The 22,545-nt window shown below is 33.8% G+C and overlaps 2 protein-coding genes across 2 annotated transcripts; one reads left to right on the top strand and one right to left on the bottom strand.

Annotated features, from left to right (window-relative positions):
- The first annotated feature begins 1,947 nt into the window (after window positions 1-1,947).
- LOC132057395 (leucine-rich repeat receptor-like protein kinase PXC1) lies at window positions 1,948-4,770 on the top strand. The gene is made up of 2 exons (XM_059449988.1): window positions 1,948-3,344; window positions 3,786-4,770. The coding sequence occupies exons 1-2, from the start codon at window positions 2,015-2,017 to the stop codon at window positions 4,463-4,465; spliced, it is 2,010 nt and encodes a 669-aa protein (XP_059305971.1). The 5' UTR covers window positions 1,948-2,014; the 3' UTR covers window positions 4,466-4,770.
- A 5,735-nt stretch (window positions 4,771-10,505) lies between these two features.
- Window positions 10,506-19,336, bottom strand: LOC132057394 (uncharacterized). The gene is made up of 7 exons (XM_059449987.1): window positions 18,196-19,336; window positions 17,017-17,170; window positions 13,531-13,584; window positions 13,345-13,436; window positions 11,756-11,991; window positions 11,509-11,679; window positions 10,506-11,000 (listed from the first exon to the last, which is right to left on the bottom strand). The coding sequence occupies exons 1-7, from the start codon at window positions 19,239-19,241 to the stop codon at window positions 10,903-10,905; spliced, it is 1,851 nt and encodes a 616-aa protein (XP_059305970.1). The 5' UTR covers window positions 19,242-19,336; the 3' UTR covers window positions 10,506-10,902.
- Between the last annotated feature and the right edge of the window lie 3,209 nt (window positions 19,337-22,545).

The following is a 22,545-nucleotide window of genomic DNA, read 5'->3' as shown; positions in this document are numbered from 1 at the left end:
AGTCCTACACAATGGTTTTGGTGGATGAATAGTATTCTTCTATTTTTAATTAGAGATTTCGAATTCGAGTACTAGATATGAAAAAAATTCTTGAAAATGTTTCCCTTTCTAATGGATCTTACACAACACAAATCAAAATGAATGAGACCCTAATATAAGTATCAAACATTAAATAAAAAACACACAAAAAAAGGAGAAAGACCATATTTCTATCTAAAAGTCACCATAATGAAAAGACTAGAAAAAGAAAAAGAAGACTCTTCACCTAATGTCGACTCCTCCTTTTTACCCCTTTTTCTTTACTGGATTCCATTTGCTATGGGAGTGGAGAAAAAGAACACCATCATTTCCCCAACCCCCCCCCCCCCCCCCCAACAATATGCTCATGCACTTTTTTTTTTTTTTTTTTGCGTTGAAAAAAAAAAAATTATGCTCATGCACTATCTTTAATCATTTCCCCAACTTTTCTTTTCCTCTCTGCCAAAAAGTAAAAACAGTGCCAAGATTGAACTCAAATTCTACCGTGCGAGTAAATTCAGGATTTGAAATTTATTGTTTTTGAATTTTTATCCCTCTGAAGTTATTGAATATCACGTTTGTAATTTGTACATATTAATAAAACATTTAAGACAAATATAAGGTTTTAGTCAAATTTATTGAATTCTGCCGAATTCGTACTATAAACAATACATCCGTCTTTGCTGCCAACCAGTGATGAATGGTAAAAACTTACTGACCCCGTATAGATATCAAATCAATGAATGCAATATCAATGTCTTTCTTATACTCATTCATTACTTAATTATTATGTATTCTCATTTTCTTATAAAATTATTTTGGGTAAATTTTAATGTAAATATTGAGTGCGAGTAAGTATTTATTGCGAAAAGACCACCCCTTTAACATACTACTCCATATAAATATTGTATGTATTCAAAAATATATTCAAGGGATCACTTTTGTCATTTTCTTAGCCTTGTCATTATCTTGTCCTTTCTCTTAATTTCTTACTTATTGAGGGAAAGATCAAACAAAAATACACTGTATACAAATTCAACTTTAACGTACTCTTTTGTTCCTAAAATTTCACACTGTCTAATCTACACCGTCCACAAATTCAACCCCTATTTTGTACTCTTTTGTTCCATAAATTTCACACTGTTACTGACCAAAATTTTATATGCACTCCATATTTATATCAATTCGACTAATACATAACGCATATCTTAAATAAGTTTCACTTATAACTAAACTATATAATAGTTAATTATACACGTTATCTACTTAATTACAGTATAACTTAATTATGATACATTAGTATTTTCTACGTCTCAATTTATATGACACTATTTGACCTAGGTACAAAAGTTGAGAAAGGAAGAAATATTTTAAATTTATGGAACAAACCTTAGAGATTTGTGTGTCTATAAATAATTTCATTAAGGGTAAAAGTAAAATTTTAAAATTAAGTTGTTTTTAATTTTAGAAATATGAAAACAAACTAAAAAGAAAAGTGTGTCGCTTAAATTAGGACGGAAGGAGTATAATTAAGTGTAAACATCAAGTGCATTAAGTTTTTCCCCGTTATCTAATCAACATAGGGGCGGAGCTAGGTAGGATTGAGGGACCGAACCCCCTTCGGCGGAAAATTATATTGTATAAACAAGGTTAAAATTATTTTTATGTATATATAGTAGATGTTGAACACCATTGACTTTTTCGTGTATTTACTTCTTCATATTTTTACACTCCTTAATGAAAATTCTGTCTCCGCCAATGATCAACATCGTACACAAATTCAACACTCGTACACACTGTTTTGATGAGAGAGATGAATATTCCATGGAATTAATCAAAAGCACGCAAATTTCTACGGACTCCAAGATTATAACAATAAAATAAAAATCACACTATCTAATCTACAAATTCAACTTGTTTTGTTCTCTTCCTACTCCTAATATTTAAAAACTCAACTCCACACTTCCCGCTCATTGTGCATTAAACCTTCAAAAACATGAACCGTTTTTTCTCCTTTCTCCTCCTCACACTACTCATCACAACCACCACCACCACCGCGAACACCGCCAACGACACCACCGCTCTCCTCCGTTTTCAATCCCAAACCGACATCCACGGCACTCTCCTCCACAATTGGACACTTCCCTCTCCCTCTACCACCCCATGCTCAGCTCATTGGCTCGGCGTAAAATGCATAAACAACCGTGTATCAGCCTTGATCCTCCCTTTCTTGAATCTCCGGGGACCGATCACAGCCCTTGCATCTCTCCCTCTTCTTAGACTTCTAGACCTTCGTAATAATCGCCTTAATGGAACTCTCATATCCATCACTCAATGCACTAATCTTAAACTCATTTACCTCTCCGGTAACGACTTTTCGGGTAAAATTCCACCTGAAATTTCATCTCTTCGAAGACTTCTCCGTCTTGACATTTCAAATAACAATCTTGAAGGATCAATTCCTATCCAAATTGGAAATTTAACCAGATTACTCACACTTCGTTTACAAAATAACCAACTTTCTGGCACAATTCCAAAATCTTTGAATGTTCTTGAAAATCTTAAAGAACTGAACTTATCGAATAATGAGCTATATGGGTTGGTTCCAAATGGTTTATACAACAAATTTGGTGAAAATAGTTTTGATGGAAATGAAGGGTTGTGTGGAATTGGTAGTTTACCTCAATGTTCATATACACAAACAGTTCCTTCAAATCCTAGTTCTTTACCTTCATCATCATCAACGGATACTATTGAAGAACCCCGCGAAAAAAAACCGCGAAAAGGGTTAAGTAAAGGATGGGTAGTAGCAATAGTGATGGTTAATGTGGTGGCATTGTTAGTTGTAGTTTCATTTATGGTAGCATATTACTGTGGTAAGTATTCAAGAGAGAGTTATTCAATGTCAGGCAGTGAGTATGGGAAGAGAAGGAGTAGTTATTCGAGTGAAAAACGCGTTTACGCGAATAATGGTGGTGGTGATAGTGATGGTACATCAGGTACTGATAGGAGTAAACTCGTGTTTTTCGATAGGAGGAAGAAATTTGAGCTTGAAGATTTGTTAAGAGCATCAGCTGAGATGCTTGGGAAAGGGTGTTTAGGTACTGTTTATAAGGCAGTTCTTGATGATGGGATTGTAGTTGCTGTGAAGAGATTGAAAGATGCAAATCCATGTCCAAGAAAGGAGTTTGAGCAGTATATGGATGTTATTGGGAAGCTTAAGCATCCTAATATGGTGAAGCTTAGAGCTTATTATTATGCCAAGGAGGAAAAATTGCTTGTTTATGACTATTTGCCTAATGGGAGTTTGCATTCACTTCTTCATGGTAACTAACTTTAGGAAATTATTTATGTCAAAGTTAAGATTGTTTTTTAATTCAAGATTGTCTTTTTTGGGGTTGTTAAGATCTGTATTCTAGGACTCTTCAAAATTGTCGACGGATGCGTGTCGGATCCTCCAGAAATCTCCGGAAACAATGCGTTTTTAGAGAATCCGATACGGGTGAGGTGACATTTTTGGAGAGTCCCAGGAGCATAGATTAAGATTGTTTTGTAATTCAAGATTGTCTTTTTGGGGGTTGTTAAGATCTGTATTGCTCGAGCTCTTCAAAAATGTCGATGGTTGCGTGTTAGATCCTCCAGAAATCTTCAGAAATAATGCATGTTTGGAGGATGTGACACGGGTGCGACAACATTTTTGGTGAGCCCGAGCAACATAGGTTAAGATACTAATATTGATGGTTTTTTTGATTTCTTGATTCTAATAGGAAACAGAGGACCAGGGAGAATTCCTTTGGATTGGACAACAAGAATTAGCTTGGTACTAGGGGCAGCTAGAGGTCTAGCTCACATTCATGAAGAGTATGCAGATTCAAGAATCCCACATGGGAATGTGAAATCATCCAATGTGTTGCTTGACAAAAATGGGGTGGCCTGTATATCCGATTTTGGGTTGTCGTTGCTTTTGAATCCTGTCCATGCCATAGCCAGATTGGGAGGATATAAAGCGCCTGAACAATCCGAAATCAAGAGGCTATCACAAAAATCTGATGTTTATAGCTTTGGAGTATTGTTATTAGAAGTGCTTACTGGTAGAGCTCCCTCGGAGTACCCTTCACCGAGTAGGCCTCGAGTCGAGGAAGAAGAATTGGCTGTCGATTTGCCTAAATGGGTTCGATCAGTAGTCCGGGATGAGTGGACTGCTGAAGTGTTTGATCAAGAATTGTTGAGGTACAAGAACATTGAGGAGGAATTGGTGTCAATGTTACATGTAGCTATGGCTTGTGTAGTGCCACAACCTGAAAAAAGGCCAACTATGATTGAAGTTGTTAAATTGATTGAGGAGATTAGAGTTGAACAATCTCCATTAGGTGAAGATTATGACGAATCGCGTAATTCTCTTTCCCCCTCCCTTGCCACCACCGAAGATGGACTTCCCGGTTACTAATTTTTTGATCTAATCTTGGTTGGCACGGGTGTTTCATAGTCCTAGTATATGTTCAATTTGCAGTATCTTACTGCAAATGACAAGTTCAAAAGTCATGGACTTATGTTTCATCTAGTATGTTACTAGTAGTTATTTGGTTGCTTTTGTGTTATTATTCCAGTTGCTGCACTATTGGAAAATGAGATGATCCAACAAGCCCTAAGGAGTGCAGCAATCAGTCCACTGTGTAGTTTTTCCTGATGTAATGTAATGTTAATTCTTTGTATTTAATTTATTTTCAAGATTGTGTTGAAGGCAAAGCTTCACTCTACTAGCTCCCTGATTGGCATTGTTTGACTTTCAAATAACTTGTAGGGTTATTTGCAAGTAAGTCAAAATATAGCACTAGTAGAATTTAGTGAACCATATTTTTTTGGTCATGTGGTGTCCTGTATTTGGTACCTACTTTTGTGTCTAATTATTTCGAGATTGCATCAGAAAATCTCACTTCAGGAGTAAAGCCTTTTATACAAAAGGCAATTTCATTTTAAAAACTCAAATTCTAGACATTTTATTAAGAATGAAAAAGTACCCTAACCTTTGGCGGTAAGTATCAGAGTCATGGTAAAACTATGAATAATTTAATAAGTAGACTCACCTAGACCAAAATGTTGTTTAATATAAATTTGAATTACAATCCCACCAAATGGCCAGTTGCTTACCATCTAAGAAATTGTTGATTATATTTTATTTGCTTTGATTAACTCCACTTATGTGTGTTCAGTATAGTAATTTATATTTATAGCAAGAAGCAATGAAGGTTACAGTAAGTTGGCAGTCAACGTAAAACTAATTTACCATATAATTTATACTAGGAATTCATATTTTCAAAGAATGAACTCTAATAGTGTAATTCTCAACAATCTCAAAGCCTAAGTGAAATTATCCCCAAAGACATCTAAACATGTCATGATTGCTTCTTGTCACGCTAATGCATATGCTTCATTATTGGACCTATTTTTGCTTTTCGTTTGCCCTACTCGAACCGTGTAAAGGTTCCATAAGAAATTTAAAAAAAAAAAAAAAAAAAAAAAACTACACTTTTCCAATTGATTTTATACTGTATTTTAGTTTTATTAAACACGAAATTTAAGTGTAACAAGAGTTTTTAGACTTTGTATTGTTAAAATAAAGTGTTTAACGTACGATAAATACCTTTTAAATCTTTTGATCTTAAAATGACATTTTTTTCTTCAAACCAAACGTGACATGCCTTTTCATTCACCAAAGAATGAAATGAGGTGTTATTTGGTTGGCAAACAAGTCATACCGAAATTGTATATTGATTATAATAATAAGATTATTTAATTGATATATAAATATTTAGTTCATTAGACAAAAAAATAGGATCTACAACGTATAATATAAAACATGTGCTTGATTTTACACTAAATAAATTGTCATAAACTTTCAAATTTTAACATTGACGTTTTATAATTTTTTGGGAGAAGAACTCTGGAGAAAGTCACTTTGCCACTCCGAGATTAGTAATCTGGGGATTGTTATGCCATATTACGTACATTATATAAATAGTTCCATAATTGCAATACAAACTATTTCAAAATTATTAAGGAGCCGTTTGGACATGATATGAAATCATAAGATGAAATCATAATTATTTGAAATTGAAGTTTTATTTGGATATGTAATTTGAATTTCTTAAGTTATATTTTTTTTTTTTATAGACATTAAAAAAAATCATAAGTTGTGAAAACCATCAAAACTTTCTCAATTCTTATACATTCTTACTAAATGAGCAAGTCATAGTTCATAATAAAATTAATACGCTACTAGAAGGCCTTTCTAAAAAAAATACAACATCAATTGATCAAACTTTAGTTCAATAAAATGGAAAATTAAACATCAGTTGTAATATAACTACTCTTTAAAATAATCTTCTCACATGATTGGTAAGAATAAATTTTATTATAAATATTCAGCCAACTTGTAGATCTTTTAATATTTGATATAAATTGTTGGTAAATATGATTGGTGAATATATATATACCAACTTATAGATCTATTTTTATAAAATATAACCTTATAGGTCAACTTTTATATTTAAAAATTTTGAAATCATGATTTGAAATTCCAAGTTATATCTTATTAGATGATTTGAGAATCTCAAATCGCATGTCCAAACGCCTGCTAAACGAAGAATAAATATAAATTTATGCTGAAATTATTATCTCTTTATCTCATAAACCAAACGAACCGACAATGTTTGAGCAAGGAAAATAGTGTAAATAGTACTACTACTATATCTGTTTTATAAATTTACTTTTTGACTTGTCTCCAAATGATATTGTCTCCATTATCCTTTAGACTGTCAAGTATTCATCATTGATGGGAAAAAGCACAACATGTAGATAGGCTGTCAATTTGTAAATATATTTTTTTGACAGCTTTTATTTTTTCTTGTTTCCTTTTTGTCACTACTACAATTTTCCTTGGCGTGATTCCCGCAACTTCAATCAGCCAGTTTTCATGTCTGATGAGCCAAATGACAAATTTGAGACACATACTCTGGACCTATTTTTATTTTTATTCTTTTTTGTGTTTTTTCTCCTCATGATAGTACAATAGTACATGATTCTTTAGCTAAAAATATATAAATATGTTACTCCGTCGCTTCAATTTATTTGTCCTACTTTGCTTTTTAACCTGTTTAAAAAGAATGTCTTTTTTCTTTTTTCAATAACTCTTCAATTTTAATTTTTCACAGGCGTGTTTGAGACCACAAGATTAAGGGGCATTTTGATACATGCTACATATCTTTAGTTTAAGACTACAAGTTTCAAAAGTATTCTTTACTTTCTTAAACTCAGTATTAAGTTAAAATCAGACGAACAAATTGAAATGGATGGAATATTTTTTCTGAATATTAACAAAAATATAATGCCAACTAAAGTGGATCAGGCAGACAGGGGCTGAGCAAAGGGATTCGTCAGTAAATAATGTTGTATATACAGGGTCAAAAATATTATATACTTAATAGTACATGTTGAATCTTCTTAACATTTTCGTGTATCTACTTTTTTATATAATGAATTTTCTTCGTAAAAATTATGTATGGTTCCTCCGCCGAAAGCGAGTATAAAGTTTTTAGGTCAAATCAAGTTTGCTAATGAATTACTGAATGATGAACTAGTTGAATTGCATAAGAATTAATACAGACCCTTCATTTAACCGGTCATAACTAGCTTGAGATTGAAGTAGTTAATTTAAGAAAAAACCAGTAAAAGAAAATCTTGGTAAAAATTTGGACCCTACATTACTTTGAATGTGCGTTGAAACTACAATCACTAGACTATAACTTCAATCACAGATTTCTACAAGTTCAAAACAATAATACAAGTCTCCGTGCCACACTTTTTATCATATGTTACTTTCTCTATCCTAATTTATATGCACTTTTTTTCGTATTAGAATGTTTCAATATGTAACCAAGGCAGACCAAGATTAAAGAGATTACACAAAAGTTCTTTTTCTTTATAGACTCATAAAAAGATAAAAACGATGTACGCAAAAGTTCTTTAAACTTGACGTAGGATGTGTAGAATTTTTCAAAAACGAGTATAACAATACATTTGAAGAATACGAGCAACATAATTAATGACTACCACAATGACCAGGTGAGAATTTCTTAGTGATATGTCATACCAATCCAAAATGGATGAAGTGGATCTATCACAGTGATATTTTATGTTCCTATAGTGGATCAGAAATTGTATAAGGTTAAAACAACAGTGTACATAGCCTTAGTTTGTGGTTTGGTATGGAAAGTAAGAGACATCATCCAAGAGATCCGGGTAAAGCTATTGATTCATGTAAACTTACATGTTAGAGTCCGGAGCCTAAAGGCACTAAAATGCACAAAATAAATCAAAAGGGGTGCTCCATTTCACAATGTTCATGTAAACTTACATGTTAGAGTCCGGAGCCTAAAGGCACTAAAATGCACAAAATAAATCAAAAGGGGTGCTCCATTTCACAATATACCAAAAGGGGTATAACGTGGAGGGACCAACGTTATACCCCCAATTTTTTTTTTCCCCTGTCGGACAAAAAAAAAAAAATTAATTTAAAAGTATAACGTGGGCGATCCACGTTATACAATGTTTTAAATCTTCCCATTTCATTCATTAATACACGACTAAGATGACTCTTCCCATTTCATTCTAATAGTCATATATATTGTATAACGTGGATCAGTCCACGTTATACAATATATATATATATATATATATATATATATATATATATATATATATATATATATATATATATATATATATACCCCCTCCCCCCCCCACCCCAACGTTTTACAAAAATAGTTTGTAAGACGTTGGCCAAATTTAAATTATATCCTGTTGATTTTTTAATTAAAAAAAAATTCAGTGATTTTTTAATTTTTAACTCAAACATACGCCACAAGTCATATAATAATTAACTCAAACAAATATTTTAACTCATACAATAATTAAATATGTGTTATACGCGAACATTAAAAAAATATTAAAATATAAGTTAAATAAATGTCACACATTAACTGAGTAGTAAATGTTAAATTACATACGTTATTAAACGGCAGAAGACATATTATATATTCTTGAAAGATTACATAAGGAAACAACGATCGTACAACTTAGGAAAAAACATAAGAACCAACAAACAATAACAACTACTGATTTACGCAAGGCGATTTTTATTATGACTTTTTCTTGCAATTTTTTCTTTCATTTTAGAAGTGTAGTGCGTGCAAGCAAACAGGCATAACAAGAATCGTGCGACATAAATCGGTAGTTGTTGTTTTTGTTGGTTCTTATGTTTTTTTAAGTTTATGCGATCGTTATTTCCTTATGTAATCTTTTAAGAATATATAATATGTCTTCTGCCATTTAATAACGTATGTAATTTAACACTTACTACTCAGTTAATGTGTGACATTTATTTAACTTATATTTTAATATTTTTTTAATGTTCGCATATATAACACATATTTAATTATTGTATGAGTTAAAATATTTGTTTGAGTTAATTATTATATGACTTGTGGCGTATGTTTGAGTTAAAAATTAAAAATTCTAAATTTTTTTTATTATTAAAAAAACAACCGGATATAATTTAAATCGGTCATCGTCTTACAAACTATTTTTGTAAAACGTTAGGGGGGGTGGGAGGGGGGTAATATATATATATATATATATATATGACTCAAACGTGAACTGATCCACGTTATACAATATATATGACAATTAGAATGAAATGGGAAGAGTCATCTTTGTCATGTATTAATGAATGAAATGGGAAGAGATGAAAACATTGTATAACGTGGAATGATCCACGTTATACAAGATTATAAATTTTGTATAACGTGGATCCGTCCACGTTATACTTTAAATTTTTTATTTATTTTTTATTTTTTTTGGTCTGATAGGGGAAAAAAAATTGGGGGTATAACGTTGGCCCCTCCACATTATACCCCTTTTGATATATTGTGGAATGAAGCACCCCTTTTGGTTTATTTTGTACATTTTAGTGCCCTTTAGGCTCCGTACTCTTACATGTTATATATTGTAAACCCTCTCAACAACCAAGCAGAATAGAATTCTACCCTCCACTCCAATTTATGCATTTCCCATTAAACCCTGAGTGGAAAACTTTTATAACCGGACAATTATTACGGCATATCTAAAACCACAAAAGTAACTTTTTTTACTTAAACTTCATATCAAATCAAACTACATTACATAAATTAAAACGGCCGGGTATAAACAACAACAACAACAACATATCCATGTAATCCCTCAAGTGAGGCCTGGAGAGAGTAGAGTGTATGTAGACCTTACCCCTACCTTGGGAGGTAGAGAAGAAGTTTCCGATAGACCTTCGGCTCAAGGCCGGAGTATAAAGTTTCCTAAATTACAAGTCGAATAACAAATCTTCACATACTTCAAAACATTAAAGAAAGAATAAGAGAAGAAAAAAAGGACCAAAATTAAAAGGGATCGACTTGCATATCTTCAAAGATCCCAAAAACTGCATGTACATTCCTTCCAAGAATAACTCAACTCACTACACATGTTTAATCCAACCTATAACACTATTCCAGTAAGTTCAGTCGAAAGAAAATCTAAACTACAGCATACAGTTCATCAGTTCTATAAACTAGATGATATCTTAATCTTTGTAATAATCTGTTTTAAGTAAGATCCAATTATCGCCTTCCCATGTTATAAAACAAATCCGAGTATAGGTCATGGGGCGCTCAACTCGGATATTCCATGGCCATTGCAGCCTCAATGCTGCTCTCTGTGAATCTCTCTATCGTTTTTAATAAATTAACCTGAGAGTTCTGTGATGAAGGCAAATGCCACACATACGTCAAGAAAACGCTAGCTACCCCGTCCTGTTTGATCGATCAGTGTACCCAGCTGCTCTCCACATAACGCTCTTGATATATTTCCAGACCCATGAAGATTGAAAATAACAACTGCAAGAAAAGCAAAGCATGTAAGAGTGTTTATTCTTCAGATTGGAACTAAACACACTTCTATTAAGGGTGTGTTTGGTATGAAGGAAAGTGTTTTCCTCAAAAATAAGTGGGTTTCTTACTTATTTTCTGGTGTTTGGTAAGTATGCAAGTGATATTCTTCAAAAACACATTTGTATATAATCTAGGCAAACACTATGGGGGATGGGGTTGGTTTTAGGGTGTGGAGGTGGTGGGGATGGGGGCTATGAGGGTGGGAGTAAGATGTGTTATTTTCTGGGGTTTGTAAGTATACAAAAATATTATTTTAATATATTTGTCTATAATCTAGGCAAACACTATGGGATATGGCGGTGGGTTTACGGGTGTGGGGTGAAGGGGAAGGAGGCTATGGGTTCCTAGAGAAAATCTTTTTCAAAAATTTTAACCAACCAAACATGGGAAAATTGGAAAACATTCTATAGAATAGAGTCGCGCAATTTAAACAGCACATTCAGAAAATACGGACCAGGAATTGCATTCTCCTCGCATAATGTAACAGCCATCATATCCAATGGGGAATCTCCTCCAGAAACCAGCTCCCTATAGGAAATATGCTCAGCAGCAACACTATTATTTCGGGAGTCACAAACATAGACACCGTCTACATTTGCACCCTTGAGTAGTGCATCAGCATGAACTGAACATGGAAAACTTCAAATCAACAACCACTCAGAAATAGTAAAATAAGACATTTCAAGTGTAACGTTTTGTACTTTCAGAAGCTCTGAGTGCTGCAGCTGTATCCGTAGAGAAGAGCGGATTCCCTGTGCCAGCTCCAATACCACCAAATATCACAACTCTACCTTTTTCAAGATGTCGTATAGCTCGTTGCCTACTGTATGGCTCAGCAAGCTCAGGCATGGAAAATGTACTTTGCACACGAGTCTGCACACCCACCTTCTCTAATGCTGACTGTAGCAGTATGGAATTCATCATAGTTGCCATCATTCTGCAAGATTGGGAAATGATACGATGAATAATGGAAGTACCATTACTAGGTTTGGGAAGTGAGAGCAAATTATCTCACATCAGTGAACAAAACCAACTATCTGTCAAAACATATTTAAGACTTGATTCAGTGAAATTTCATGCAAGGGTAAAGATTGTGTGAAATAATTTTATTTCCTTCAAAGCTAGTTGACCTTTAAAATCAAATTTTGGGGCTGGAATCATGATTTAATACAACTTTTTCATTTTGTCCATGTCAAAAGCAGCCTTGTTTCTTCCACTAGCCATAACAACAACATACCCAGCGAAATCCCACAAAGTGGGGTCTGGACAGGGTAGAATGTACGCAAACCTTACCTCTATCATGGTAGAGAGGTTGTTTCCGGTAGACCCTAGGCATAGGAACAAGCAAGACGAAAAAGGAATAACGAAAAAACCGTGAAAACAAATTAATACAATAGTCAAAGTACAAGAAATAAAAATAAAAATAAAAATAATAATAATAATAATAATAATAATAAATAAATAAAAAGTACAAGAAATAACAAATAGTAACAGAACCACTAGCCATACTCCAATTTAATTTTTTGTCAGTTTATTCATGTTGAAGTAAACTTTAGCCAAATATTTGTTGTACTTAATATAAATTAAAAGCCCCAAATCCGTAACCAGGACACCTCAAATCAAGTAATCATGCCCGTGTTTGTATAAGCATTTACATGGAAGTTCTTTTTGCCTTTTTATAAACACATTAAAAGATATATTCCACGGTTGTAACGAGTGCAAGCCCCTATAACTCATATTGCAAAATCATTTTTAAGAACAACTCTGCACATCATAGACCCTTTTTCTTAAAGATCTATTCCTCCCCAGACCACCCCACTTGTTGGATTACACAGGGCATGTTATTGTTGTTGTTGTTGTTGTTAAAGATCTATTCCATAGTAGTAGATAGTACAAGCCCCTATAATTCATATTAGAGATCATTTTAAAAATAGTTGCTCTGCACATCATAGACACACACTCTAGATTTTTTTTCTTTTTCCTCATGCATTTCAACTATTTTGTCATTCCCATATCCACATGCAATAATGAGGATATAAATGAAGAAATCGTAATATATCTTAATAATTAAAAGCTCAGAAAAGTATTTGACCAACATAGAAGTTACCATAGATAAAAATAGCGTAGACACCGGAAACCACAAACAGGACATAGAAGCTAGAAACAATCACTGGACTATCAAGTGTGATTTTATCAGTCCACCTCTTATATGAAAATAAACGAAATGGATGACGGTGAAACTTAGCTAATAATTGCACAGCAAATTATAACAGAAACAGGAGGAAATTACCCAATTTGATAGGCAGTACATCTATCCAATCCAGTTGAAGTTACCCATGTGTCTCCGCAAAAGAAATTGCGTCCGCCAACAACTATTGCCACCTGTGGTAACAATTAACATGCATGTTTGAGGGAATCAGATCACAGTAAAAGCACTACTCCTTTGAAAAAATTCAGAAGCTTTTCTGACTGATACCTCTATACCAAGACGACAAGCAATTGAGACTTCTCTAGCAACTAGCATTGCCACCTGGTATATTCAAAGATTCAAACTTTATTATCAGCATTGACAAAAAAATAAACACTTACCTCTTTTACAAATACAGAGTACGACATCTCATTTAATTAGGAAACAGAGTTTAAAAAGGTGGCAGCAATTAATATGACAACTTCTTGCTTGCCCCCATCGATTTCTCTTACACAAGTTGAGAAGTTTTTATACATTTATCTTGCTGGTAACACTGACATTACGTTTGTGATAAAGTCTCTTCCTTAGGACGTACAATTGGAAAGTCACCCAAGTGGTCATAACATTTTTTCTACATTGAATACATTGTAAAAAAGTAAGAACACTCCTATGAGAAAAATTAAAGTTTAGTCATCCCAAAATTAATAAACCTATTGAAAGAATAGATTGCTAGGAGTGTTGTCAAAGGCGCGCTTAAGCCCTAAAGCGAGGCTCAAAACATGTTGAGCGCTTCGCCTCGCTTAATGTGTGCTTCAGTGTCGTCATCAAAGTTCTAAGACAAGCGTTTCCTTGCGAATCAGCGGTTCTAGAAGAGGTGACACTAAACAATTGATATTTCACTTTATCGAAAAAACATTACTCCATGCGTCTCAAATTGTTTGTCTTAGTTTTGCAGCGTCCCTGAAAAATCCGATTTAACTTTAAGTTTAACACTTTAAGCACGCTAACAAATGTATTAATGATGCCAATTGGTTGTTGGAGTGACCATAAATGTGTCACCCTAGCTTGTTATTAATGGTGTTGGTTGTTTGGTGGAAGAGATTTTTTATTTTTTTATTTTTTTTGATAAGGTAAGGTTTTATTAGTCGTTTGGTGGAAGAGATGATGGTATAGTGATGTTGAGACTTGAATGTTGGATTTTAATGACTCAAATGAAGATAGCTACACCATTATTGAGGTTCTTAAAGTTATTGAGCATGATATCACCGACATGGGTTGATTTAGGAAACCTTGAATTTAATGTAAGTGTCGAACACTTTATAGATTAAATTGATATTGTGGGAATACTTTAGTAATAATGACCTTATATATGCCGATTGAACTTGTTGATTATCGTTGGAGCGACCGACACAACTTTTAGCTAACTTAGCGGGATATTGAGGTATGCCTAGCTTCGAGCCACTTGTAAATGATAAATCATAGATTCGGTCAAAGCCTTTAGAAAAAGGAAGTAAGTACGAGTTTTTATAAAGACATTGATGTTGATTTGCTCATCCGATCGAGGGGATGACCGGGCCCGTGGGTTCTGTAACTGGTGTACCATTGCTCATACGGTCAAGGGTATGATCGGACCCGTTGGTTTTGTACCCCCGTGTATCATAGCCTATCTAGCGGAGAGAGTACGCCAAGCCTCGTGGATGGCATCCCGAGTGTATACATCACCTATGATTGTGAGACTTGAGAAATGAACATCAAGAACGGCAGAACACTATGACACTTGGGATGTTTTTAAAATCCTAAACATGCTATAAAGTAACTTAGGTTTCATTACATTGGTGAATTAAATTGTTTATTTGATTTATATTTCATGCACTTGTCACTTCCTTTATGTATATTTGTATAACTCTTGCCCCATCACGAGTGGCGGTTACGATGCATATCTAAGTATTCCAATACTTGGGCATCGTTTGTTTAAATGATATGTCAGGTTTAGCAGACGGGCGGTTAGCGTACAGGATAGAGTTCCGACAACTTTCTCCTATATGTAAGCCCACCCTTGTACTCGTAGGATCACTCTATTTCAGTTGTATCTTTTGTATACCGCGGAATCTCCTCGTAACTTTATTATTTCATTCGTAGCGTCATAGAGGATTTATATTATTTTGAGTACTCATATGGCATCGCCAATGACGTTTCTACTTATTTCTAATTTATGTTTAATGCACTTTGATTGTTAATGGATTTACTCTATTTCTCTCATAATTAATATTGTTACTATTAATGAATTGAGTTACGCAAATATAAGTCGGTACGTATTATGTGATAATGGTTCGCTCGGTGCAAGTTGGTAGGCACCGGGTACCGGCCACATTGCAATCCGTTTTGGGGAGTGACAAGTTTGACTTGGCACGAAGTTCAAGAAAGTAAAGAAAACTTTTGAATTTTGTGGTCTTAAACTAAAATATATATAATGTACCAAAATGCCCATTAATGTTGTGGTCTTAAACATGCCAATGTATGATGTTGAAATTAAAGAGTTTCCAAATTAGGAAAGAGGCCTTTTTTAAACAGACTAAAAAGGAAAGTAAGACAAAAAAATTGAAGCAGAGTGTAAATTTCTTTGAACATATATTTGTTATTCATGCTTATAATTTTTAGTCTTGGACTAAATATATGCTTATAATTTTTAGTCTTGGACTAAATATGTATATCTATATTTTTTCTCCATTTGCGCCTCTTTTCGATAAAGCCTACGCGTTATTTGCGCTTAGAGCCCCAACACACCTAGAAGGTTTTTGCGTTTTTCGCTTTTGATAACACTGATTGTGTTGTTTTAGGCCAACTTACTTCCACAGCAGCTTGAATTCAACTGTTAAAATTTCTTCAGCAATATGCAAGAATACAAATTAGGTGAGATTAAGTTCCTTATTAAGAAAATTCAGATTAAGTTTTAGTCATGTTAGTATAGTTTACTTTTTTTTATGAAGTAATTGATTCTATTCATGGCATCTAGAAGAAGCAAAGTAGTTACAAAAGAGTGAGCACAAGTATGTTAGCTCTAGTACATAACCAAAGAACAAACAAAATCTAAAAGGCTATCAGGGAGATTCATTGGGGATAATTATCCCCAGTGTCAGTACGTTTACTTTAGGTCCAAATGTTCGATAGGAGTCTTTTAGTCTTGTCAGAGAATTATATGCCAGTAGAAAATCTAGAGAAACTAAATGTGTATACTATTTGACTGAGACGGACTCAAATGGAGCAACATGGACAGCGGGGGATTTATATAGTCAACCCCAATATGCTTGGGATTGAAGAGTAGTAGTATTAATGTGAAGGTTTGTGCTCTAGACTATTAAATGCCACATTAACAACTAGTCAAACTATGAGAAAAACTTTCATCAACATTACAATCACCCTGACATTCAAACTTGACAGACGCGTTTAGCATCTTGCCTAAATACATTGTACTATATTCATTTAGCAAATATAAGTCAATCCTCGCACATTCATTTAGCAAATATAAGTCAATCCTCGCTTTTGTGATAGGTATTTCTTCATCAGTAAATTCACTGATCTGTCATCCACATTTGCACTTAAAGAATGTCAACATAATGTAATATCTTGAATGTGACACTCAGAATGAATATAATCACATAGCGCATACTCTCCAAACTAACTAACATTAAATTTTTCAAACCCAATTCGTTTTTTCCAGGGTTAAACAAGTCTTGCTTCAAAATACTGTATAAGAGAATATGGAAGTAAATTAACCTTTGGATCAAGGTTGTTCGGATCATTAGTGTTTGGTGTGGCTCCAGCTAGTGCAGCACCACTAATTTTAAGAACTACCCTTCTCCACCTTGGACCCATAGAAGATTTTGACTTTACAATCTGTCCGCTGGGAGCGGGCACTGGTGTTCCATATCTGAAGGAGGAACAGAAATGTTAGATAATTCGCCAAAGAAGAAGAAGAAGAAGAACACTGTACTCAAGTATTTTATATGCAGAATCCCGCTAGAATAAGACTCAGGTTAGCAAATAGCTAGTATATCAAAGAAAGAAAAGACAAGGAACTCCAGTTTTTGCTTCGATAAAACTAATACACATTTAACTGATTAGTTCTGTATGATGGACAGCTTGAAAAGTAAAAATATATTCCAAAAAACAATTGAAGACCTCAAATTTTCCCACAAATTAGAACACAAAATAAGGACTTAAAATTGGTCCAATTCATCGAAACAAGAAATTACGACTTTTATAAGCAGTTCCCTATGTTTCAACAAATAATTCAAACCAGTCACCATATACAAAGATTCATCTTTTTTCCAGCACAAGTTCGTTTGATCCTTGCAGCAGAAAATTAGCCTAAAATGGGACACTAAAAAGATAAATTTCTTTGAAATGGAAAGTAAATACAGAATATATAACCAAAACGAGAAGATTTCACTTCAGCAATGGCAGATCAGCTTGTTATACATCCAACATCGATAATTTGCAGGGATATTATCAAATCAATCAATCAACTACACCGCAACCTCAACAATTATGGTCCGTTATATGAATCGTCTTTATCCATTCTGCTCAATAATTTAAGGATTTTTATGCAATGCAAACAACAATGCCTCAGTTCCAAACAAGTCAAGGTCAGCAGTATAATCCCCACTTCTGCATTTTAAGCTCATTTCATATCATCGTCATCAACAACAAGAAGAACAACATACCCCGTGTAATCCCACAAGTGGGGTTTGGGGAAGGTAGTCTGCGTACACACCTTTACCCCTACCTTGTGAAGGTAGAGAGGTTGTTTCCGATAGACCCTCGGCTCAAGGAAACATATTCCAACACTGAATCACATAAAAGATTCTATTTTTTTACATTTCATATCATCATCATACTAAATATGAATTAAATTACCATACAATTAGAATTGCCAAAGTGAAAATGTACTACCTTTTCGATTGCCTGCTAGTACCAGAATTGTTCATCGCAACGATCGTTTTTTCCTCCTCGGACGTAGTAGCACCACCTTTAACCGATACCGAATTCCCAACAATCTGTTCCATTTGCTTAAACCACGGCCAATGACTCATCGTAATCCCACCGGTACTCATCCTATGCCTTTCCAATTTATACCTCTTCTTCAAATTATCAACTTTATTCTTACACTGTTCAACACTTTTCGATTGTTTCTCACACCTTTCACTAACCATAGCCGCTACTTCTTCCCAATCTCTACCTCGCAAATTTCCTCTATTCAATTGCACGAATTTCTCCATATACGCCTCGAGTAAACACGCGATCGCTGTATCGCTCCATTCTTCTCGATCCTTCCTATACTCTCCACTCCCGCTACTCGACGTAAGTTTAGATCTCTTGTAGCTGTTATTATACGGTGTTATCGTTCCGTTATCGCTTATATCCTCTCGATCGATACGTTTATCGTTTTCAAACGGAATTGAATCATTCTCATACAAATTCACTCCAACTTTCAATCTCTTGTAATTGTTGTTATCGCTAACATCTTCTCGATCGACGATTCTCTTATCGTTCGATGAATTAACCCTAGATCTGTTCACATCAACGTCGTTTTCAAACAGATTAGAATCGTTCTCGTAAACATTCAACGGATTCACTCTGATTTTCGATCTCTTGTAGTTGTTGTTGTTATCGCTTAAATCTTCTCGATCTATACGTTTATCGTTAGATCTGTTAACAACGGCGTCATTTTCGTACAAATTCACTCGATCCGTTCGTTTATCGTTAACAACGACGTCGTTTTCGAACGGAATTGAATCGTTTTCGTCGTCGTAAGGATTTATATGATAGGATTGTGTATCGGTGTATGCGTCACCGTCGACGTCATCATCGCCGGAGATATTTTTGGAACAGCGTTGTAACGGCGGTTTGTAACGGTGAGAGAAAGGAGTGACGGTGACGGAGGTGGTGTTAGTATCGTCAGCTAAGAGAGAGAAATCGTCGTCACAAGAAGCGGCCATGAGGAGGGACGGTAAGTTTGACGACGTGAAAGGTAACGTTTTGGGACGTTAAGAGAATGCATTTGTGTGAAGGGATTTGAGATAAAGGGAAGGGGAAACGTTACAGATGGTTGTTTGGGATTTGACGAGTCCGTTAGGTAAAAATGAGTCACGTGATTTTGGGGTCCCCACCCTTTGGCGTTACAACTTAACAAATTGCAAAATGAATTAATAAATGGGTGATACTACTAGTAATAGTTGATAGAGAAAATTACGCTGTATGTTAATTGGGGTAATAATGCTATCAAAATTGACTTTTTTTTAATTCTTACAAAAAATCATCCAAACTTTTCTCTCTCTCGCGCTCTATATCTCTCTCTACCTTCTTATATGTTTGTATATGTTGATATAAGTGTATGTATATATTTGCATATTTTGGGCTATTTTTTATACGGGATAGCACAACGTTAATTAGTTTGCAAGGCCTCGTATATGTACTATTTGAATTATCTAAAATTCCAATTATGCTTTTACATAATAATCTATATATATATGTTTATGACCACCGGAAGTGGTGATATTTTCATAGGATTATTATGATTATAAAGGAAGATATGTTAGAGAAATATTTGTATTTATGCCTCGATTTCTCTCAAGAAGCAATATCTTAAAGGAGGTTCTAAGTGATGCAATTTTATATGGTTAAGGCAAGTTCGATGATTATGATTTGTTCGAAGAATAGAACTTTTGATGGTATAAACACGATCCATTCCCCTCAAGTGAATGTGACAATATTTAGTAAAGACTATAAATACAGACGTGCTCTAAGTAGTGAGAATATCACGCCTCACCTCTAGAAGAGGTAGAATAATTGAGAAGAAATATTCTGAATTTCCTTACTCGTAGTAAATCTGAAGTTTACTCCCGAAGTAGTAAGACTCTTAAATTTACACTTGGAGTAGTAAATGCGAAGTTTACTCCCGAAGTAGTAAGACTTTGAAATTTGCTCCCGTAGTAGTGAACTCTTAAATTTACCGAAGTTGGTAGAACTTCTAACTTTACTCTCTAGTGGTTAAACTTTGCATTACTCCTTAAGAAGTAAAACTTTGAAATTTTCTCTGAAGCAGAAGAAGTTGTAAGATATATGAGAAATAATTTGAAGTAATATCTTGTGGTTGGAAAAAAAAAAAGGAGCAATTGAAAATTAAAGCGCATCAAAGTGACCGGTTCATTCCCCGGTGAATGAAGAAATATCACAACACCTCCTGAAGAGATAAAATAACAAAGAATATAAATGTTATTTTGTGGTATAAGGTCATTGTTGCACGTATTAGTCGTACGTAGAAACATCTTGGTCAATTTTATTTTAAGGCAAAAGATGGCAGATCTTGTTGAATGTTTTCATCGTATGTTTTTAATTTTCCTGAAGGAAATAACAATTTATATATTTTTCCCTCGAGGAAGTACTTGGTGTCATGTAGTGAATATTCTTAATAATATGTCAAAACCAAGTGCACAGCTATTATTTGTTTGTCGAATATTAAGGTACGTGTAAACCACTCGTTGTTTTGGATTGAACCACATAGGCAATAGATACATTAATAAGAACCATAATAATTTATGTGTTTTCATCCTTTGTTCTGTATAAGGAGATATGGGTCACTACCCAATTTCATTAAATTAATATTATTATATTAAGTCTTCGATACATCATAAAAGGATTCTCTTTAAAAAGTACTACATGTATGCAAATCTTTTAAAATTAGAAAAGTGAATTATTGTATCCTAGTAGGATTTATTAATTAGTCATTATTTTTTATCATATTGATGAAAATTTATCAAGATGGATGTAATTCTATTTAATGAAAACAAGGACTTGAAACTTTAAGTATATGACGTGGAAGTGTCCATCACTTTGTTAATTAGACCATTACGAAATTATGGGAGGAAAGGTGTGAGATATATCTTAAACCATTTCTTTATAAGTTTTATAGTCTCTGTGCATTTTTATTTTATGGCTATCACTATGTGTTTATGGTGTACATCCACGACAAAGAATGTTTTGCATGTGTGCGTGTAAACCTGTACTATATTCATTAGTTCATTTGATATCACATGTCCGTATTGGTTCTCATCGAATATAACCATTGGTTTGTTATATTACTTAGTTTTTACTTTGTACTTTCTAATAGTACTAATATTTAATGTGTATTTATTTTACTTTGCGTACGTTATTTCATTTGAAGATATGGATAACTCTCAAAGTAAGTTCGCATTAAAATTCAATTATGAATTTATTATTTCTAAATGTCCACTTGCTTACCGTTTTCTTTCATGACATCATAAATATCTAATGGTGTCTAAGCAATATTTTATAGTACAAAAGTAATAATCAAGGTCCGTAAGAACCTAATTGTTTATATACAAGAATCATGACACCAAGATCTTGTCCAAAATATGCGGGTTATGAAAAATAAATTGAAAGTTCCCAAGAGTTTATTTATTATTATGGCATTCATCCTATCTCCAAAGTTGTTATGATCGAAATACAAGTAGTAAACCCGAAATTTACTAAAGTAATGATATCATATTGTAGCTATTAATGATGGGATGATCAAATAACTACAAAATCATGGTGGGTAATAAATATCTATGTGAAAGGTTACACGCCTTATTTTCCAACGTATACTACAATATAACCATGGTGAAATCACATGTTACGGTAAACCAGAAATTTATTGGTACAAAGAATAATTCATGTCATAGTAAACTAGAAGTTTACTAAAACAAATAGCACATGGCATGGTAAACTTGAAGTTTACTAGTTTAAATAATTTTATTAGTCGGCATGAGCGGGCCATCCCGATTCAAAGATGATTGAGTATTTGACATATATTGAAGAATTAGAAGATTCTTCAAGAATTTATCTTTGTTGCTTGTTCTCATGATAAGTTGATTATACTGGCTAATGTTGGATTGAATTCCCTAAATTCTGAAAAAAAAATACATAAAAGGTGAATATGGGCCCGTTCACCTGTTCTGTGATGTCTTAAATAAATGCATCGATAAGACGGTCACATGTGCGTTTATTGTCAACCCGCAATTTGACATATGCAAAATTACTTACTCAAAATAATTGAGTTGAGAGCACAATTTTCAGATTATGTAACCAAGATAATTCATCTTGTTAATGCTGGTTTATATCCAAGCTAGTTTGGCACTGAATGCCTCCGATAAATAGCTAAACATTAGCTTATGAGAACAAAGCTTCATGTGTTGATCTGAAATATGATATATTGCATACAACAACATTTATATGCTTCAG

This window comes from Lycium ferocissimum, chromosome 5, assembly GCF_029784015.1.
Source record: "Lycium ferocissimum isolate CSIRO_LF1 chromosome 5, AGI_CSIRO_Lferr_CH_V1, whole genome shotgun sequence".
NCBI classification, from domain to species: Eukaryota; Viridiplantae; Streptophyta; class Magnoliopsida; order Solanales; family Solanaceae; genus Lycium; species Lycium ferocissimum.
This window is presented reverse-complemented; position numbering and strand designations above follow the sequence as displayed.

Coding starts and splice junctions, on each gene's coding strand:
- LOC132057394 (XM_059449987.1), bottom strand. CDS start 19,241: ATGGCCGCTTCTTGTGACGACGATTTCTCTCTCTTAGCTGACGATACT. Junction 11,680..11,755: donor AGCACTCAGAGCTTCTGAAA/GTACAAAACGTT, acceptor TTCCATGTTCAG/TTCATGCTGATGCACTACTC. Junction 11,001..11,508: donor CGAGGAGAATGCAATTCCTG/GTCCGTATTTTC, acceptor CTTTTCTTGCAG/TTGTTATTTTCAATCTTCAT.
- LOC132057395 (XM_059449988.1), top strand. CDS start 2,015: ATGAACCGTTTTTTCTCCTTTCTCCTCCTCACACTACTCATCACAACC. Junction 3,345..3,785: donor TTTGCATTCACTTCTTCATG/GTAACTAACTTT, acceptor TGATTCTAATAG/GAAACAGAGGACCAGGGAGA.